The sequence below is a fragment of the Nicotiana sylvestris genome, chromosome 4 (genome assembly GCF_000393655.2).
Source record: "Nicotiana sylvestris chromosome 4, ASM39365v2, whole genome shotgun sequence".
Classification (NCBI taxonomy): Eukaryota; Viridiplantae; Streptophyta; class Magnoliopsida; order Solanales; family Solanaceae; genus Nicotiana; species Nicotiana sylvestris.
This window is the reverse complement of record NC_091060.1, coordinates 175,272,706-175,288,238: the sequence shown is the minus strand read 5'-3', so window position 1 is coordinate 175,288,238 and position 15,533 is coordinate 175,272,706. Positions and strand designations below refer to the sequence as shown.

At 37.3% G+C, this 15,533-nt stretch overlaps 1 protein-coding gene and 1 non-coding gene across 2 annotated transcripts; one reads left to right on the top strand and one right to left on the bottom strand.

The window, feature by feature from the left end:
* Positions 1–5,358: 5,358 nt before the first annotated feature.
* LOC138890559 (uncharacterized) lies at positions 5,359–6,573 on the bottom strand. The gene is made up of 3 exons (XM_070173954.1): positions 6,342–6,573; positions 6,183–6,233; positions 5,359–6,113 (listed from the first exon to the last, which is right to left on the bottom strand). Exons 1-3 carry the CDS (start codon positions 6,571–6,573, stop codon positions 5,359–5,361), a joined length of 1,038 nt encoding a protein of 345 aa, XP_070030055.1.
* Positions 6,574–7,542: 969 nt separating this feature from the next.
* Positions 7,543–7,649, top strand: LOC138890941 (small nucleolar RNA R71). The gene has a single exon (XR_011407304.1). It is a non-coding gene; the product is annotated as a small nucleolar RNA R71 (small nucleolar RNA).
* The last annotated feature ends 7,884 nt before the right edge of the window (positions 7,650–15,533 follow it).

The window sequence follows — 15,533 nt, the reverse complement described above, 5'->3', positions numbered from 1 at the left end:
CGGTCGTCTTAAGAATTTATGCCCCGATCCCCTATTAACTATTTTTCCAAGTTTATTTCTGCTATTTCGATTTGCTGGGATGTTCGGTTTTGAGTTTCGGAGAGTTTTGGGACACTTCGTCCCTAAATGAGAGCTTAAGTATTGAAAAGTTGACCGTAGTCGGAACAGTATGAAAACTGCCTTAGAATAGAAATACGATGGTTTCATTAGCTCCGTTGGGTGATTTTGGGGTTAGGAGCGTGTTCGGATTGTGTTTTGGAAGTCCGTAGCTAATTTAGGCTTGAAACGCCGAAAGCTGAATTTTTGAAGTTTCTGGTTCGATAGTGAGATTTTGATCCGAGGGTCGGAATGTAATTTCGAGAGTTTTAGTAGTTCCGCTATGTCATTTAGGATGTGTGTGCAAAATTTCAGGTCATTCGGAGGTGGTTTGGTTGAGTTTTTGATCAAAAGCGTAATTCGGAAGATTTTGGAAAACTTAGGCTTGAATCTGATATGTTTTGGTTGATTTGATGTTGTTTGAGGTATTTTGAAGATTGGTACAAGTTTGAATAAGGTTTTAGTATATGCTGATGCCTTTGGTTGAGGTCCCGGAGGCCTCGGGTGTGTTTCGGATGCTCAACGGATCATTTTTAGTTGTTAAAAAGTTGTAGAATTGCAGGTTCAGCTGTTGCAGATATTTACTCTTCGTGTTCGCGAGTGGACCCTCGCGTTCGCGAAGAGTCAGTGGAGGTTAGTGAAATTTTAGCCTTCGCGTTCGCGAGGAAGGCTCCGCGTTCGCGAAAGGCTGGATACTTGTGAACCGCGTTCGCGATTGGGCTTCGCGTTCGCGTAGAAGGAAAATTGACCCAGCAGAATTTACTCATCGCGTTCGCGAGGGCCTTGTCGCGTTCGCGTAAGAGGACTTTTGGTCAACGTCATTTTTGTGCTTCGCGAACGCGAGGCCTTGACCGCGTTCGTGAAGAAAGAATTAAATGCCTGGGTAGAATGTTTTAAAAGGTTTATTTCGCGAATTTTAGCCTAGGTTCCTCCATTGTTAGGCGATTTTGAAGCTTTTGAAGAGGGTTGAAGGGGGATTCAAGGGGAATCACTTGGAGGTAACATTTTTTACTTTATAACTCATTTTTATGTGATTAAAGACCTAATTAGTGGTGTAAAATTTAGGGAAAATGGGTAATTAGAGCTTGAGTTTAAGAGGCCTTTAAATGAGGATTTGAGGGGACATTTGGACTCCGATTTCAGTGTTCTTGTTATTTATGGACTCGTGAGAGTACGAGGTTTCTGAAAATGTGAATTTTACCGCATTCTGAGATGTGGGCCCGAGGGGTGTTTTGGTTATTTTACATAATTTCGCATATTAGCTTAGAGTTTAATTGTAGTATCAGTTACTTGAAGTGTTATTTACATTATGAAATTGAATTGAATAGATTTGATCCATTTGGAGTCGAGTACTCGTGGCAAGAGCGTGGTTTCGGATTGATTATTGAGCCGGTTCGAGATAAGTGGCTTGTCTAACCTTGTGTGGGGGACTTTCCCCTTAGGATTGGTACTGTGATAATTGAAATGCCTTGTACGTGAGGTGATGAGTGCGTACTCATGATAATTGTCGAAAATCCGGTTTTCATTAAGTAACTTTAATTGTGTTTTTCCTTTCTATTTTTGTTACTTGCACCTTTAAACCTGTTGTTAGTTAGAGAATCATGTCTAATTGACTTAATTGCTTTATTTACTTTAACTGCCTTATTTGTATTATGTGAAGCATGCTAGGTTAGAATTATCTGTGTTATCTTGTTATGAAGTTGAGTTTATTTGAGTATTCCTTGTGCCATTGTTGTGTGTTTTACTTTGGAACTACTAGACGACATCCTGGGAGATCTTATGTACGCATTTACGATTTGAGCTAAAGTGTGGGATACCGAGAGATCCCCAGCACGTATATTGAGGATACCAAGAGATCCTCAGGATACTAAGAGATCCCTAGAATATATTGAGGATACCGAGAGATCCTTGGGGTACCAAGAGATCCCTAGCATATATTGAGGATACCGAGAGATCCTCGGGATACCAAGAGATCCCTATCATACATTGAAGATACCAAGAGATCCTGAGGATACCAAGAGATCTCTAGCATATATTAAGGATACCGAGAGATCTTCGGGATACCGAGAGATCCTCGGGATACCAAGAGATCCCTATCATACATTGAGGATAACAAGAGATCCCTAGCATACATTGAGGATACCGAGAGATCCCATGTATATATTGAGGTACTAAGAGATCCTTGGTATACCAAGAGATCCCCGGTTATCATCCTTGTTATGAGTGGTACTTCCTTGTGGGTTGCCTTCATCTCTGTTTCCGTTATTGTACTCTTATTATCATGTATAGATTCTTATTGTAGATTCTCAATTGCACAGCTTATCTTATCCTGTCATCTTTATATTTCATTTAACCTCAGTAGGGCCCTGACCTTCCTCGTCACTACCCAACCGAGGTTAGGCTTGGCACTTACTGAGTACCGATGTGGTGTACTCATGTTCCTTCTGCGCATGTTTTTCATGTGCAGATCCAGGTACCACTACTCGGGCCTATCATCGTTGAGGTGGCGACTGCTCTAGAGACTTCGAGGTACATCTGCCGCGTTCGCAGACCGAGAAGTCCCTTTCTATTCCCGCTTTTAGTATTTAGCCCTTCTGTATTTTTCTGTTCTTATTAGACATTCCGGAGTTAGAGCCATGTAGTATTGATCTTAGCTTGTGATTCGTGGTTTTTCGGGTCTTGGAGTTACGTATTGATATTGAGAGTTAAACATGGTGTACGTCGGGTGGCATATTTAAATACTATTATTACTTTGTTCATGTTTTAAATTATTTTACTTGCACAAAATTTGGTTTTTCTTCCACAATTTAGGCTTACCTAGTCGTAGAGACTAGGCGCCGTCACGATGGTTCATGGAGGGCGAACCGGGGTCGTGACATGTAACATTGTAAGGACCCGTCCACCTGGATTTTAATTTTCCAGGAAATAGCCTGAGTCTACTGTTGTATAGAAGTACATGATCTCCAATTTTAAAAGTTTTCTGTCGGATTAAATTGTCGTTCCATTTTTTTGTTTTTTTCTTTAAAAATTTTGGCATTTTCATAGGCTTCTAATCTGAGTTCTTCCAATTCATTCACCTGAGAAAATATATTTTTACCAGCAGATGTCAATTCAAAGTTCAATGCTTTCAACGCCAAAAAAGCTTTGTGTTCTAATTCAACTGGAAGATGACAAGCTTTCCCAAAAACTAATAGATATGGAGACGTACCAATTGGTGTTTTAAATGCCGTTCGATATGCCCACAGCGTGTCATCTAATTTTGAAGCCCAGTCTTTTCTGGAGATTCCAACCGTTTTCTCAAGTATTCTTTTTAATTCACGGTTAGAAACCTCAACTTGCCCTTATATTTGAGCATGGTATGGTGTTCCTGTTTTGTGAGTCACACCATATTTTGACAACAATGCTGAAAATTATCTATTCATAAAATGAGACCCTTGGTCACTAATGATGACTCGTGGTGTACCAAACCTGGTAAAAATATTTTTCTTGAGAAAATTGCACACAGTTTGAGCATCATTTTTCCTTGTTGGGATGGCTTCAACCCATCTTGAAACATAATCCACAGCCACAAGGATATATTCAAAAGAATGAGATGAAGGAAAAGGACCCATGAAATCTATTCCCCAAACATCAAATATTTCACATACCTATATTGATTGCAATGGCATCTCATCTCTCTTAGTGATATTACTTGTTCTTTGACACCTGTCACACTGTGCAACGTAGGCACGAGCGTCCTTAAAAAGTGTTGGCCAGAAAAATCCAACCTCTAAAACTTTAAAGGTAGTTCGATTTGCTGCATAATGTCCTCCAACTGCTCTATCGTGGCAATGATACAAAATTTTGATCATTTCTTCTTCTGGTACACACCTTCTGATAATATTATATGCACAAATTTTAAACAAGTAATGGTCATTCCACAAATAATATTTAGCATTAGATATCAACTTTTTCCTCTGTTGGTAAGTGAGATTTTGAGGTGTCCATTTTCCAACCAAGTAATTTATAATATCTGCAAACCAGGGTGGTTGAGTCACAACTGAGTTGATAGAAAAAATATGTTCATCAAGAAACTCTTCTTTTATATCACATAACTCAAGTGGGGGGTTCTCTAATCTAGACAAATGGTCAGCTACCTGATTCTCTGTTCCCTTTTTATCTTTTATTTCGAGCTCAAATTCTTGGAGAAGTAAAATCCATCTTAATAATCTAGGTCGCGCATATTTTTTTGCTAAGAGGTATTTTAGAGTCACATGATTAGTAAAAACAGTGACCTTGGTTCTTATCAGATAGGAACGAAACTTATCAAATGCAAATACCACTGCTAGTAGTTCTTTTTCAGTCGTGGCATAATTTAGTTGAGCCTTATTCATTGTCTTGTTGGCATAGTAAATTGGACGAAAATTTTTATCTTTTCTCTGGCCTAAAATAGCTCCAACTATTGTATCACTAGCATCACACATGACCTCAAAAGGTTGGTTCCAATCAGGGGACACAACTACAGGGGCAGTTGATAATTTTTCTTTAAGGGTGTCAAAGGCTTTCATACAATCACCTGAAAATTCAAACTTAACATCTTTCATTAATAAGTTAGTCAGCGGTTTTGAAATCTTTGAAAAATCTTTTATGAACTGTCTGTAAAAACCTGCATGACTTAGAAAGCTTCTAATGCCTTTAATAGTTGTGGGAGGGGGTAATCCTGCTATAAGATTAATTTTAGCCCTATCAACTTCTATCTCTTTAGCAGTGATTTTATGTCCTAAAACAATTCCCTCAGTAACCATAAAATGACATTTTTTCCAATTAAGAATTAAGTTTGTCTCTTCACATCTCTTAAGAACTAAGGTTAAATGGTGAAGACAATCCTCAAAACCCTTGCCGAAGAGTGTAGAATTATACATGAAAATTTCAAGAAATTTTTCAGTCATGTCAGAAAAAATTGCTGACATGCAACGCTGAAATGTGGCAGGAGCGTTGCACAAACCAAATGGCATTCTCCTTTATGCATATGTTCCATGAGGACATGTGAAAGTTGTCTTATCTTGATCTTTTGGTGCGATTGGTATTTGGTTATACCCTGAATAGCCATCAAAAAAACAATAAAACCCATATCCTACAATTCTTTCTAACATTTGATCAATAAATGGCAAAGGAAAGTGATCTTTTCTGGTGGCATCATTAAGACGTCTATAATCTATACAGACTCTCCATCCTGTGACGGTCCTGGTAGGTATTAGTTCATTATTTTTATTTTTATCACTGTCATACCTCCCTTTTTGGTACTACCTGAACAGAACTTACCCAAGGGCTGTCTAAAATAGGATAAATAATACATGCCGCCAAAAGCTTTACAATCTCCTTTTTTACCACTTCCTGCATTGTTGGGATTAATCTCCTTTGGGGTTGGACTATCGGTTTGTAGTTATCCTCCATGAGGATTCTGTGCGTCCAAATTGCTAGATTAATTCCTTTGATATCTTCTACAGTCCATCCCAAGGCTCCTTTGTGTGCTTTCAATACTTTAATCAATCTTTCTTCCTGTTCTGTAGTTAGAGAATATGAAATAATTACTGAAAATAATTCATGCTCAAGATAGACATATTTCAAATGAGAAGGGAGAGTTTTGAGTTCATTTTTTAGTTGAACTGCTTCTAATTGCATGCCTCCTTCCTCATAATCTTTTTCCAATAATTTTGCGTCATTTCTGATAGTCAGATCTTCATTCTGTATGGTGCCAGATTTGGCCAAACATCTTTCCATTGAGTCAGAAATTAATTGATCATCTTTGAATTTATCTATAAGATTATTAATCATGTCAATTGAAAAGCATGAAGATGATGTATCATCTTCTGAGAATCTTAGTATCTTTTGCATATCAAAAATAACTCTTTCTTCATCAACTCTTAAAATTAGTTGTCCTTGATGGACATCTATGATTGCCCTGCCTGTTGCAATAAATGGTCTACCTAAAATAATTGGTTCATCAGGACACTCCTTCATTTCAAGTACTATGAAATCTACAGGAAAAACAAATTTATCTACTCTTACAAGCACATTTTAAATTATTCCCTTTAGTCTCTTAGTACTTTGATCAGCAAATTGAAGTGAAACACCTTTGTCTTTCATTTCACCAAGATCTAATTTTTTAAAAATAGGAAATGACATCAAATTTATTAAAGCTCCAGAATCACAAAGTGCTTTTTCAATGTATACTCCTCCCAGAGTACATGGAATGGTAAAACTACCTGGGTCACCAAGTTTTTGTGGTAGCTTATTTTGAAGTATAACACTGCATTTTTCAGTAAGCATTACCACAGAAACTTCTTCCAATTTCCTTTTGCTTGATAAAATTTCTTTAAAAAATTTGGCATATGAAGGCATTTGCAATAAAGCATCAGTAAAAAGAATGTTAATGTGAATTTGTTTTAAAATCTCCAAAAACTTTGCAAATTGATTATCCAACTTTTCTCTTTTCATATTTTGTGGGAAAGGAATTGTAACAGGGAAAGAAGTCAAATTTTTAGTATTTTTTTCTTCTTTTTTCTTGGCTTCTTTCTCTTCTAATGGGTGAGAGGGTGTCTTAATATTCTTACCCTTGCCTACCTGTTGTTCTGATTGATTCTTTTCTTATTTGTTTGCATAAGGTTCAACAAGAGTCATACCTGACCGTAAGGAAATGGCCTTAAGGTGTTCTTTTGGATTTTTATTTGTATTGCTTGGTAATGGATATTGAATCTTTTTAGACACAAGAGTTGCCAATTGGCTTAACTGAATTTCAAGATTTTTTAGAGCTGAATTTTGACTTTTCATTTTTTCATCAATAACCTTAATGTACTTGTACAAAAGGTCATCAAGACTTGGATGACCTTGTTGAGGCCTTTGCTGATATAGAGTTGCTTGCTGATAAGGCCTGAAATTTTATTGTCCACAATTTTGATTTTGATATTTGGGTGGACTCTGTACGTGTTGCTTTTTGTAGTTTTGAGAGTTTTCAACACCATTTGCATTGCTCCATTGAAATCCTAGATATTTTTGTGCTAATAAACTTCCAAAAGGATACGGCTTGTATCCGATGACATTGACCTGTTCATCATTTTGATTAGTTTCTTGACATTCGTGGTTTAGATGGTTTCCTCCACACAAGTCACAAGCCTTAGACTGGCTTGGTTGTTGTGTATTTACCTGAAAAGATTCAAATTTTTATGCCAAAAAATAATATGTTGTATTAGTGTATTTAAAGCATCCACCTGATTTATTGTAGCAACTTTTTTAATGATTACATGCTCAGATGGCCAGTGTATGGCATTTTCAGAAATTTTATTAAGCAATTGCAATGCTTCTTCTTTGTTTTTTCCCATTATGGAACCTCCTGCAGCTGCATCTATTACATTTCTAGAAAATAATTTCAAACCATGATAAAAAATAGACAACTGCATATGTTCAGGAATGTCATGATGTGGACACTTCCTTAATATTGTTTTCAATCTTTCCCAAGTTTGATAAACTGACTCAGTGTCAGTCTGCAAGAAGTTAGATATATCATGTCTTAACTTTATTGTTTTAGCAGGGGAAAAATATTTATTTAAAAATTTCTAAGTTATTTGGACCCATGTGGTAATAGAACCTTGCGTCAAACTTCGTAACCAAGTTTTGGCCTCTCCTTTTAAAGAAAAAGGAAATAGCCTTAACTTAATTGCTTCAGGAGGTACTCCATTATACTTTGCGGTTTCAACCAATTCTAAAAAGTCAATTAAATGACTATGTGGATCTTCACTTAGATCACCAGTGAAAATGCAAGATTGTTGAATTGTTTGAATCAGGCCTGCCCTTATTTCAAAGTTATTGGTTGCTACTGGAGGTTTCCTGACACTAGATTCACAGTTAAAGCGATTAGGTCTAGCATAATCCCTTAGGATTCTATTTGTTGGTCTTGGCGCCACTTCATCAAACTGCTCCTCTACATGAGCTGGTGGTGGAATTTATAGTGGATTATTATCATCTTCTAATTAGTGCCTCATTCTGTTACAAGTTATGTTTTGAGACGATATTTGTCCTTTCCTGCACAATCGCAAAGTTTTTTCAATTTCAGGATCGTAATTGGCCAACTCTTTTGCAGAAGAGCGGGTCATACACTATTTGAAATTAAAGTAAAATAAAGACAGTTCCTAAAATAGTAATAGATAATTTTTTAAAAAAAATAAAAAAAATAGTACGGTAATATTATAGTTAACTAAAACAATAAGTTGTAACTAACCATCAAAAGAAATAATATAATACTAATTATATTATATGGAAAAAAAAATCAATAATAAATCAAGTATGTTGGAGGATTAAAGTACTATCACTTAAAAAAAACTTGAACAAAAATATTATTTTATAAAAATATAGTAAAAGTAATAGTTATAATAATAGTAATATAGAATAGTACAAAGGATACTTTTAGAACTAGAATAGTAAAAACAAGTACTTACAATAATAATAATAATAAAATATACTTAAAAAATGACAAATAAAAAAATGAGATTGTGAATCACAAAACTAATATATTATACTATTATATAGATATTAGTACTAACAATAATAATATAATAATAAAATATAAAATAGAATAGGTTGAAGTATGACTATGAGGGATTTCTTTTTTATTTTTATTTTATATGCTTTTTTACAATATTACATAGAATTGCTCCTAATAATAGTAACAATTATGATAGTAGTATGTAGGAGATAAAATTTTGAAGGAAAAATTAACGATAATAATAAATGCTCAAATTAGTAATAAAATATTTAATCTGAAGTAGATGTGTGCCAATCCCCGGCAACGGTGCCAAAAATTTGACGAAGCTTGTATGTATAGGATTTGCTGCTCGTACTCTGTCAAATTCTAGTATAGTTTATGATATCGTCCCCTAGATATTGGACAATCTAAGCTACAAACTTGTAATATTTTGACTATTATTTGAGAGAACCAAATTGATGAAAGGTGTGTTTGAAATTATAAATTAAGACAAATTTCTTCCGAAAAGTTTATATTTAAAAAGAGTTGGGAATCGTTGAATTCACTTGATATATTATTACAATAAAATCTCAGTTTCATACGTATTTCTCTAAAGAATAATTGCTTATTGCTAATACAATTATATTTTTACACTAAGAAATAAATAAATAATTAACACTCCGTGAGGTTATGTCAATTAATTGATTTAAAACTAGTGACGATTAAATTGAAATATCTTGCCTGAATTGTGCTCAAGCATAGTAAAAACTTCGTGAGAATATTTTTACTAGAAAATCAATAATATTGCCTTCAACATGTCACGACCCCAAATCGGCCCGGTCGTGATGGCGGCTCTCGTGAAGACAAGGCCAACCGACATCACACTCACATTAACCCCTTAAGCCTTAAGAGTCATTTTTAAGCCTTTAGTTAAACAATATTTCACAATAAAATCCTGAAATAATAGTGCGAAATAAAATACCAGCCCGACATCGGGGTGTCACTAGTCATGAGCAACTATCAAGGTCTGAGTACAACAAAAGTCTAAAAATGTACTAAACACAGTAACACTAATGAGGGGAAGGAAGCGGTGCTGCGAACGTCATGCAGCCACCTTGCTAACTCTGATGACTCCGCGCCTGAGCAATCAACATCCGCTACCGGGTTCCGATATACCTGAATCTGCACACGAGGTGCAGGGAGTAATGTGAGTACTCCAACCCAGTTAGTAATAAGAGTAAATAAAGGCTGAGCAGTAGGAAACAATGAATCCACATTCACGTTAGACTCAATAAACGTAACAGGCTTTCAAATCATGATACGAGTTAATCTTCCCTTTTTAAAATCCAGCTTTTAGTAAAATCATTTTGAAATACTTTCTAGTAGTTTCAGTAGGGGTTTAATACCCTTTAAAATAATAATATATATTAAAGCCATAATCGCCTCCCTTGGTCAAAGCATAGTTCGTAAAACAACCCCTCGGGCAAAACAATAGTCATAAACATTTCTTAACTTGAAAAACTCAGTGGAAATAACTAATGCCAAATCAGTGATTAATTTCTGAACATCTCATAAACCCCAGTTTAAATAAAAAATATTTTTAAAACATTTGTTCAATATTTTGACAGAGGCTTAATATAAAAATGAGTGAAAAACAATCACTAAATCAACATATTCGATAGAAACTCACTTTAAAGAGGAGTGAAATCAATGAGTTCATAAACAGGCCTCTCATGCAAAGCATCACTCATATGCATGTATATATATCTATCGCCCCTCGGGCTAGCCTCTCTGTCCCTCGTGACTCAACTCTTACCAATCAATACTCACACTCAGTATTCACGCTCAATAGGTACCATATAATAACCGCTGCGGCGTGCAACCCGATCCATATATTTCGTCGATGACGCTCACTAGGGGTGTGCAGACTCCGGGAGGGGCCCCTTACGGCCCAAGCGTAATATCAAGCCATCTTGTGGCATCAAATCTAGGCCCTCGACCTTATATCAATGTCAGTATAACACTGCTGCGGCGCCCAGCCCGACCCATATAAGTATTTCTGCGGCGTGCAGCCTGATCCATAGATATATAATCCTCACAACTAGGCCCTCGACCTCTCTCAGTCATTTACCTCACCATCAGACTCTCGGTATATCTCAGTCATCAATCTTACAATCAGACCCTCGGTCTATCTTAATAAAACAGGGAACTCAGCCCAAGACAATTTCCACATTTTTAGGAATGTAGTGATAAAGCCAGATTTGAGCAATAAGCAGGTAAAACATGACTGAGGATGTGCTTTCAAACAAATAGAGTGAGAAAAAAATAGTAAAATGCCCCTAAGGGTTTCAACAAGTCAGCACAAGGCCCCAAACATGACATACAACCCAAAGTAGTTATAATAACATCAAACAATTAACTATCAAATGCGCATTTAATTTAATCATTCGGGATGGACTAAGTCATAATTTCCAGCGGTGCTCTACCCCACACTCGTCATTTAGCGTGTAAGTTACCTCAAAGTAATACAACGATGTGTAATCTGGGGTTTCAAACCCTTAGGACAGTATTTACAATCATTACTTACCTCGAACTGGCGAAATTTCTGGCTCGCGACGCCTTTGCCCCTCAAATTAGCCTCCACACGCGTCAAATCTATCCAAAATCAGAACGAATACATCACAATATGCTAAGGGAGCGAATCCCTAGCAAAAACAATCAACAAAAGGCACGATTCCCGAAATTACCAAAACCCGAGCCCCGGGCCCACGTCTCGGAATCGGGTAAAATTTACATTTTCAGAATCCTCATACCCTCATGAGTCTAACCATACCAAAATTATCCAATTCTGATACCATTTGGTCCTTCAAAATCATCATTTTATATTTTTGAAAGGTTTCACAATTTTCTTCCCAAATTTCATCACAAATCACGAATTAAATGATGAATTCAATGATAGATTCATGTACTCTAGCCAAATCTGAGTTAGAATCACTTACCCCGATGAATTTCTTGAAAAACCTTCGAAAAATCGCCAAAATTCAAGCTCTCTAGGTCAAAATATTAAATAAAACCCAAAACCTCATATTTATAGAGTACCCCTCAGATTTCAGCCTCCGCGGGCCGCACCAAATCGACCGCGGTCTGCGCAAGCCAGTGCGGTCCGCGCAAAAACAACCGCGGTCGCACAGGCCTTCCTCTGCAATGACAGGCTTTAATATTCTGGCCATAACTTTTGTTATAGATGTTCAAATTGCAATATCTTTAATTTTCTGGAAACTAGACACGAAGGGCTACAACTGTCGTTTTTGAATCATCTCAAAATTCATTGTGGATCAAACGATATGAGCTTCCGAAGTTGGACCGACTATCTGCAGATCTTCATGACTGCGGCCGCGTTAATTCTACCGCGCAGCACTAAAAATTCTGTCCCCATCCATTTTTTAAGTTCCGAAATGTTGGGTACTCGCTCAAAACTCACCCGAAACACACCCGGAGCCATCAGACCTCAACCCAAACATGCCAACACCTCCCATAACATCATTAACACCTAGTCGAGTTTTCGAATCACTCCGAACAACATCAAAACACAAAATCAACTTCGGATTCAAGCCTAAGAACTCCAAGAACTCTTAAATTATGCTTTCGATCAAAAAGTCTATCAAATCTCGTCCGAATGACCTGAAATTTTGCACGCACATCCCAAATGACACAACGAAACTACTAGAACTCTCGAAATTCCTTTCCGACCCATATATCAAAATCTCACCTATCGACAAGAAAGTGCCAAAATTTCAATTTCGCCAATCCAAGCCTAAACCTTCCACGGACTTCCAAAATGCATTCCGATCACGCTCCTAAGTCCCAAATCACCTAACGAAGCTAACCAAATAATTAAAATTCCGATCCGAGATCATATACAAACAAGTCAACTCTTGGTCAAACCTTTCAAATTTAAGGCTTCAAACTGAGAACTGTTCTTCCAAATTCATTTCAATTACCTTGAAAACCAAAACCAACGATTTACATAAGGCATAATATATACACGGGGCAAGTCATGCCCAAAGACTGGCGATCAAAGTGCAAAAGTTCAAAACGACTGGTCGGGTCGTTACATCCTCCTCCACTTAAGCATACGTTCGTCCTCGAACGTGCTCGGAGTTGTTCTAAAAGCAAACCAATCGCTGAATAACCTCACCTTGCATATACCCGGGGGTGATACCACGTCACCCTATCTCATATAGGTTCGATAACACATGCAACTAAAATTTCACAACCCATTATAACCCATAAGCCCTAGAACCACATTTCTACTTTTGAAATCATTCACAAGATCAGAATCTCACATCTATTTTGTGAATCACTCCAAACAAGCCGTAATAAACCATATCTGCTATCTCAGGTGCAATCACATGATCTACCACATAACTCAAACACCAGCAGCGATAACTTCTAATCACAACAACTGTACATAACAACCGAATACCGATAGGAAACCTCTTATCAACTAAAGTCTCATTCTAATACTTCCATATACTGCCAATGATAAATGAAACACGCAATAAACCATAACCATTTCTCAAATCAATCATTCATAAGGCCATTTCTCCTTTGGCAAGGACCATAGCAAATTTCTGAGTCGAACCTCGATATTTATCCTCCCGACATACTGAAATCGAATCTGTTTGTATTCATTAATGTTACCGACAATCTCCTCTAATCCAACACACCACTCTGGTGACATGACACAACAATATAGGCCTAAGCCACAACTCGCATAATACGCGCACCAATAAGCAACGGTCCGAACATACTCAAATAAAAGAGTTGTACCTCAAGATCACCAGTACCACCACAACACAAGGCTGAGAACCCGTTTCACATCTTAGAAATAGAACACACGAATCTAACCCGCCAGGTCATTTTCCTACATAGCTTCGCTGCAACACGCGATCCAATCCAAACATTGCTCCGCATAAAACACCTCAAATTACTATGCTCGAAATCGAAAACCACGCTCAATTGATGTATGGAACCAAAAGAAAACCATTACACCACGGTGAAACAAATGACATACACCATGCAAACTCGATAGGACATAACCAATACGCCATTCACCGAGCAACTCCCAATTACTCTTCGCGCTTGACTTCCATTATGAAACTCCGATTGAACCGCACCATAGGTGCCTATAACCAGCATATTGTATCATCTCACAACACAGAAAGGTAACACATAGATCCCCCTAATTGCTAATAGCTCAAAACAACCGAAGCAACACATCCTTCGTCAATAGCAACTCGAAGTAAACAAAGCCGTCTCGATGCCGGACACATATCCCATATAGGTTTACCAGTGGACCATACATCAACTCCAGTTACACATAACAGATAAATAATCATTCGAAGGTCCACAATGACTGAATCATAGCACATACAAATATCTGACTAACTTACCCACATTTTTCCATCCACAACCACAAGCTAACATGTATATGAGAACTCCTAGTCTCCAAGTCCATAAAATACATTAATTACTATATCTGATCCCAATTCCGCCAATCTCATATATAACTCACCTCTAGTACCTAATCACCCCACGGGAGATATTCTAAGATTCTTCGGTGCTGCCAAGCAAACCGGAATATCAACAGTTAACGTGACGAGAAGTGCTATAATACTACCGAAGTACCATCAACTCAATCACATTGACTCTTTCTGGAACATATACCCTCGTCAAATCACCTCAATTAGCATTACCATTTCCTTAATCTTCTGGAGATCCCTTCTCAAATCATCTGAAGTTCATTTCTCTAATTATCTGAAACTGCCCGCGCTGCCTAAGAATTTAAGACCTTCCATTCAAATCTGAACCGTGACCTTACACATGCAAATTTCAGTCTTACCCAACATACCGTATAAACCGTACCACTCTAGGATAACCGCGAGAAATTCATATCCCTTCCGAGCCACCAACATCTACGCACTCAACCAGTCAAGAACTTTCCATTGGTCCCATCTAGAAGAAAATCACTATACATCCCATGCTACGCATGCCCATAGAAAATATACATCTCCAAACCATGGTAAAAACCATCAAGAACTCTCCGAGTTCCCTTTGCACAAATCAGACTGGTTAGGACTGAATCCTTCTAACTCAACCAAGCTAATCAAGCCATCAAAATCTAAGAGCATCGCCGCAAAATACATGAAAGAACTTATTACCTCGAACACACACTAGGAACTAATCATATCCTTACCATACCGATTCGATCTACTATCAAGCTACCCCATCTATCTAAATTTCCTTCTGATTCATCTTCAACTTGATATTCTCTCTTAAATATTCCCAAAAGCACTACATTAGAAATACTTTGCTCTGAAGAACTTCCTGCAGATCTAAGTCCGTTACCTCCTGAATCCCATAATTAATATAGAAAACACCACAAGTCTTGACGTCCTCCAAGGAAAACCTAGTTTCAATCCGTAAGTACAACTTGAAAGCCTCCAATTATTGCATGTAAAATTTTGAACACAATAGGACCATTCTCTAGAGGCATCCACTCTACTCAAACTGCAGTTAGATTGATTAAACGAACCAAACAACCTGTGCTTCATTTGCACCCCGACACTGCAGAATGTGACCTCATTCCAATATAACCAAGCAACTTCCTGCCCTATGTGCCGAGCATTCCTTACCAACCACAACTCAAGCCATTGCCCAATTTTCGTATACCCATAAGGTCTAACATAACCTTTATTGAAATTTCCTTTACTCGAGCCATAACTGATTCACAAATACGCCTCAAACTGGAACCATTAGAGCACATAACCATGTAATCAAATATTCAATAGCAGACTCCCCCACTTGGCTCAAAGCCGTAGATCAAAACACGCACCATAACTTATAACACGTATACTTTATTGCTTCCATAATACCA

Coding starts and splice junctions, on each gene's coding strand:
- LOC138890559 (XM_070173954.1), bottom strand. CDS start 6,573: ATGAAAAGAGAAAAGTTGGATAATCAATTTGCAAAGTTTTTGGAGATT. Junction 6,234..6,341: donor ACAAAAACTTGGTGACCCAG/GTAGTTTTACCA, acceptor TTAAAAAATTAG/ATCTTGGTGAAATGAAAGAC. Junction 6,114..6,182: donor ACTTCAATTTGCTGATCAAA/GTACTAAGAGAC, acceptor TTTTTCCTGTAG/ATTTCATAGTACTTGAAATG.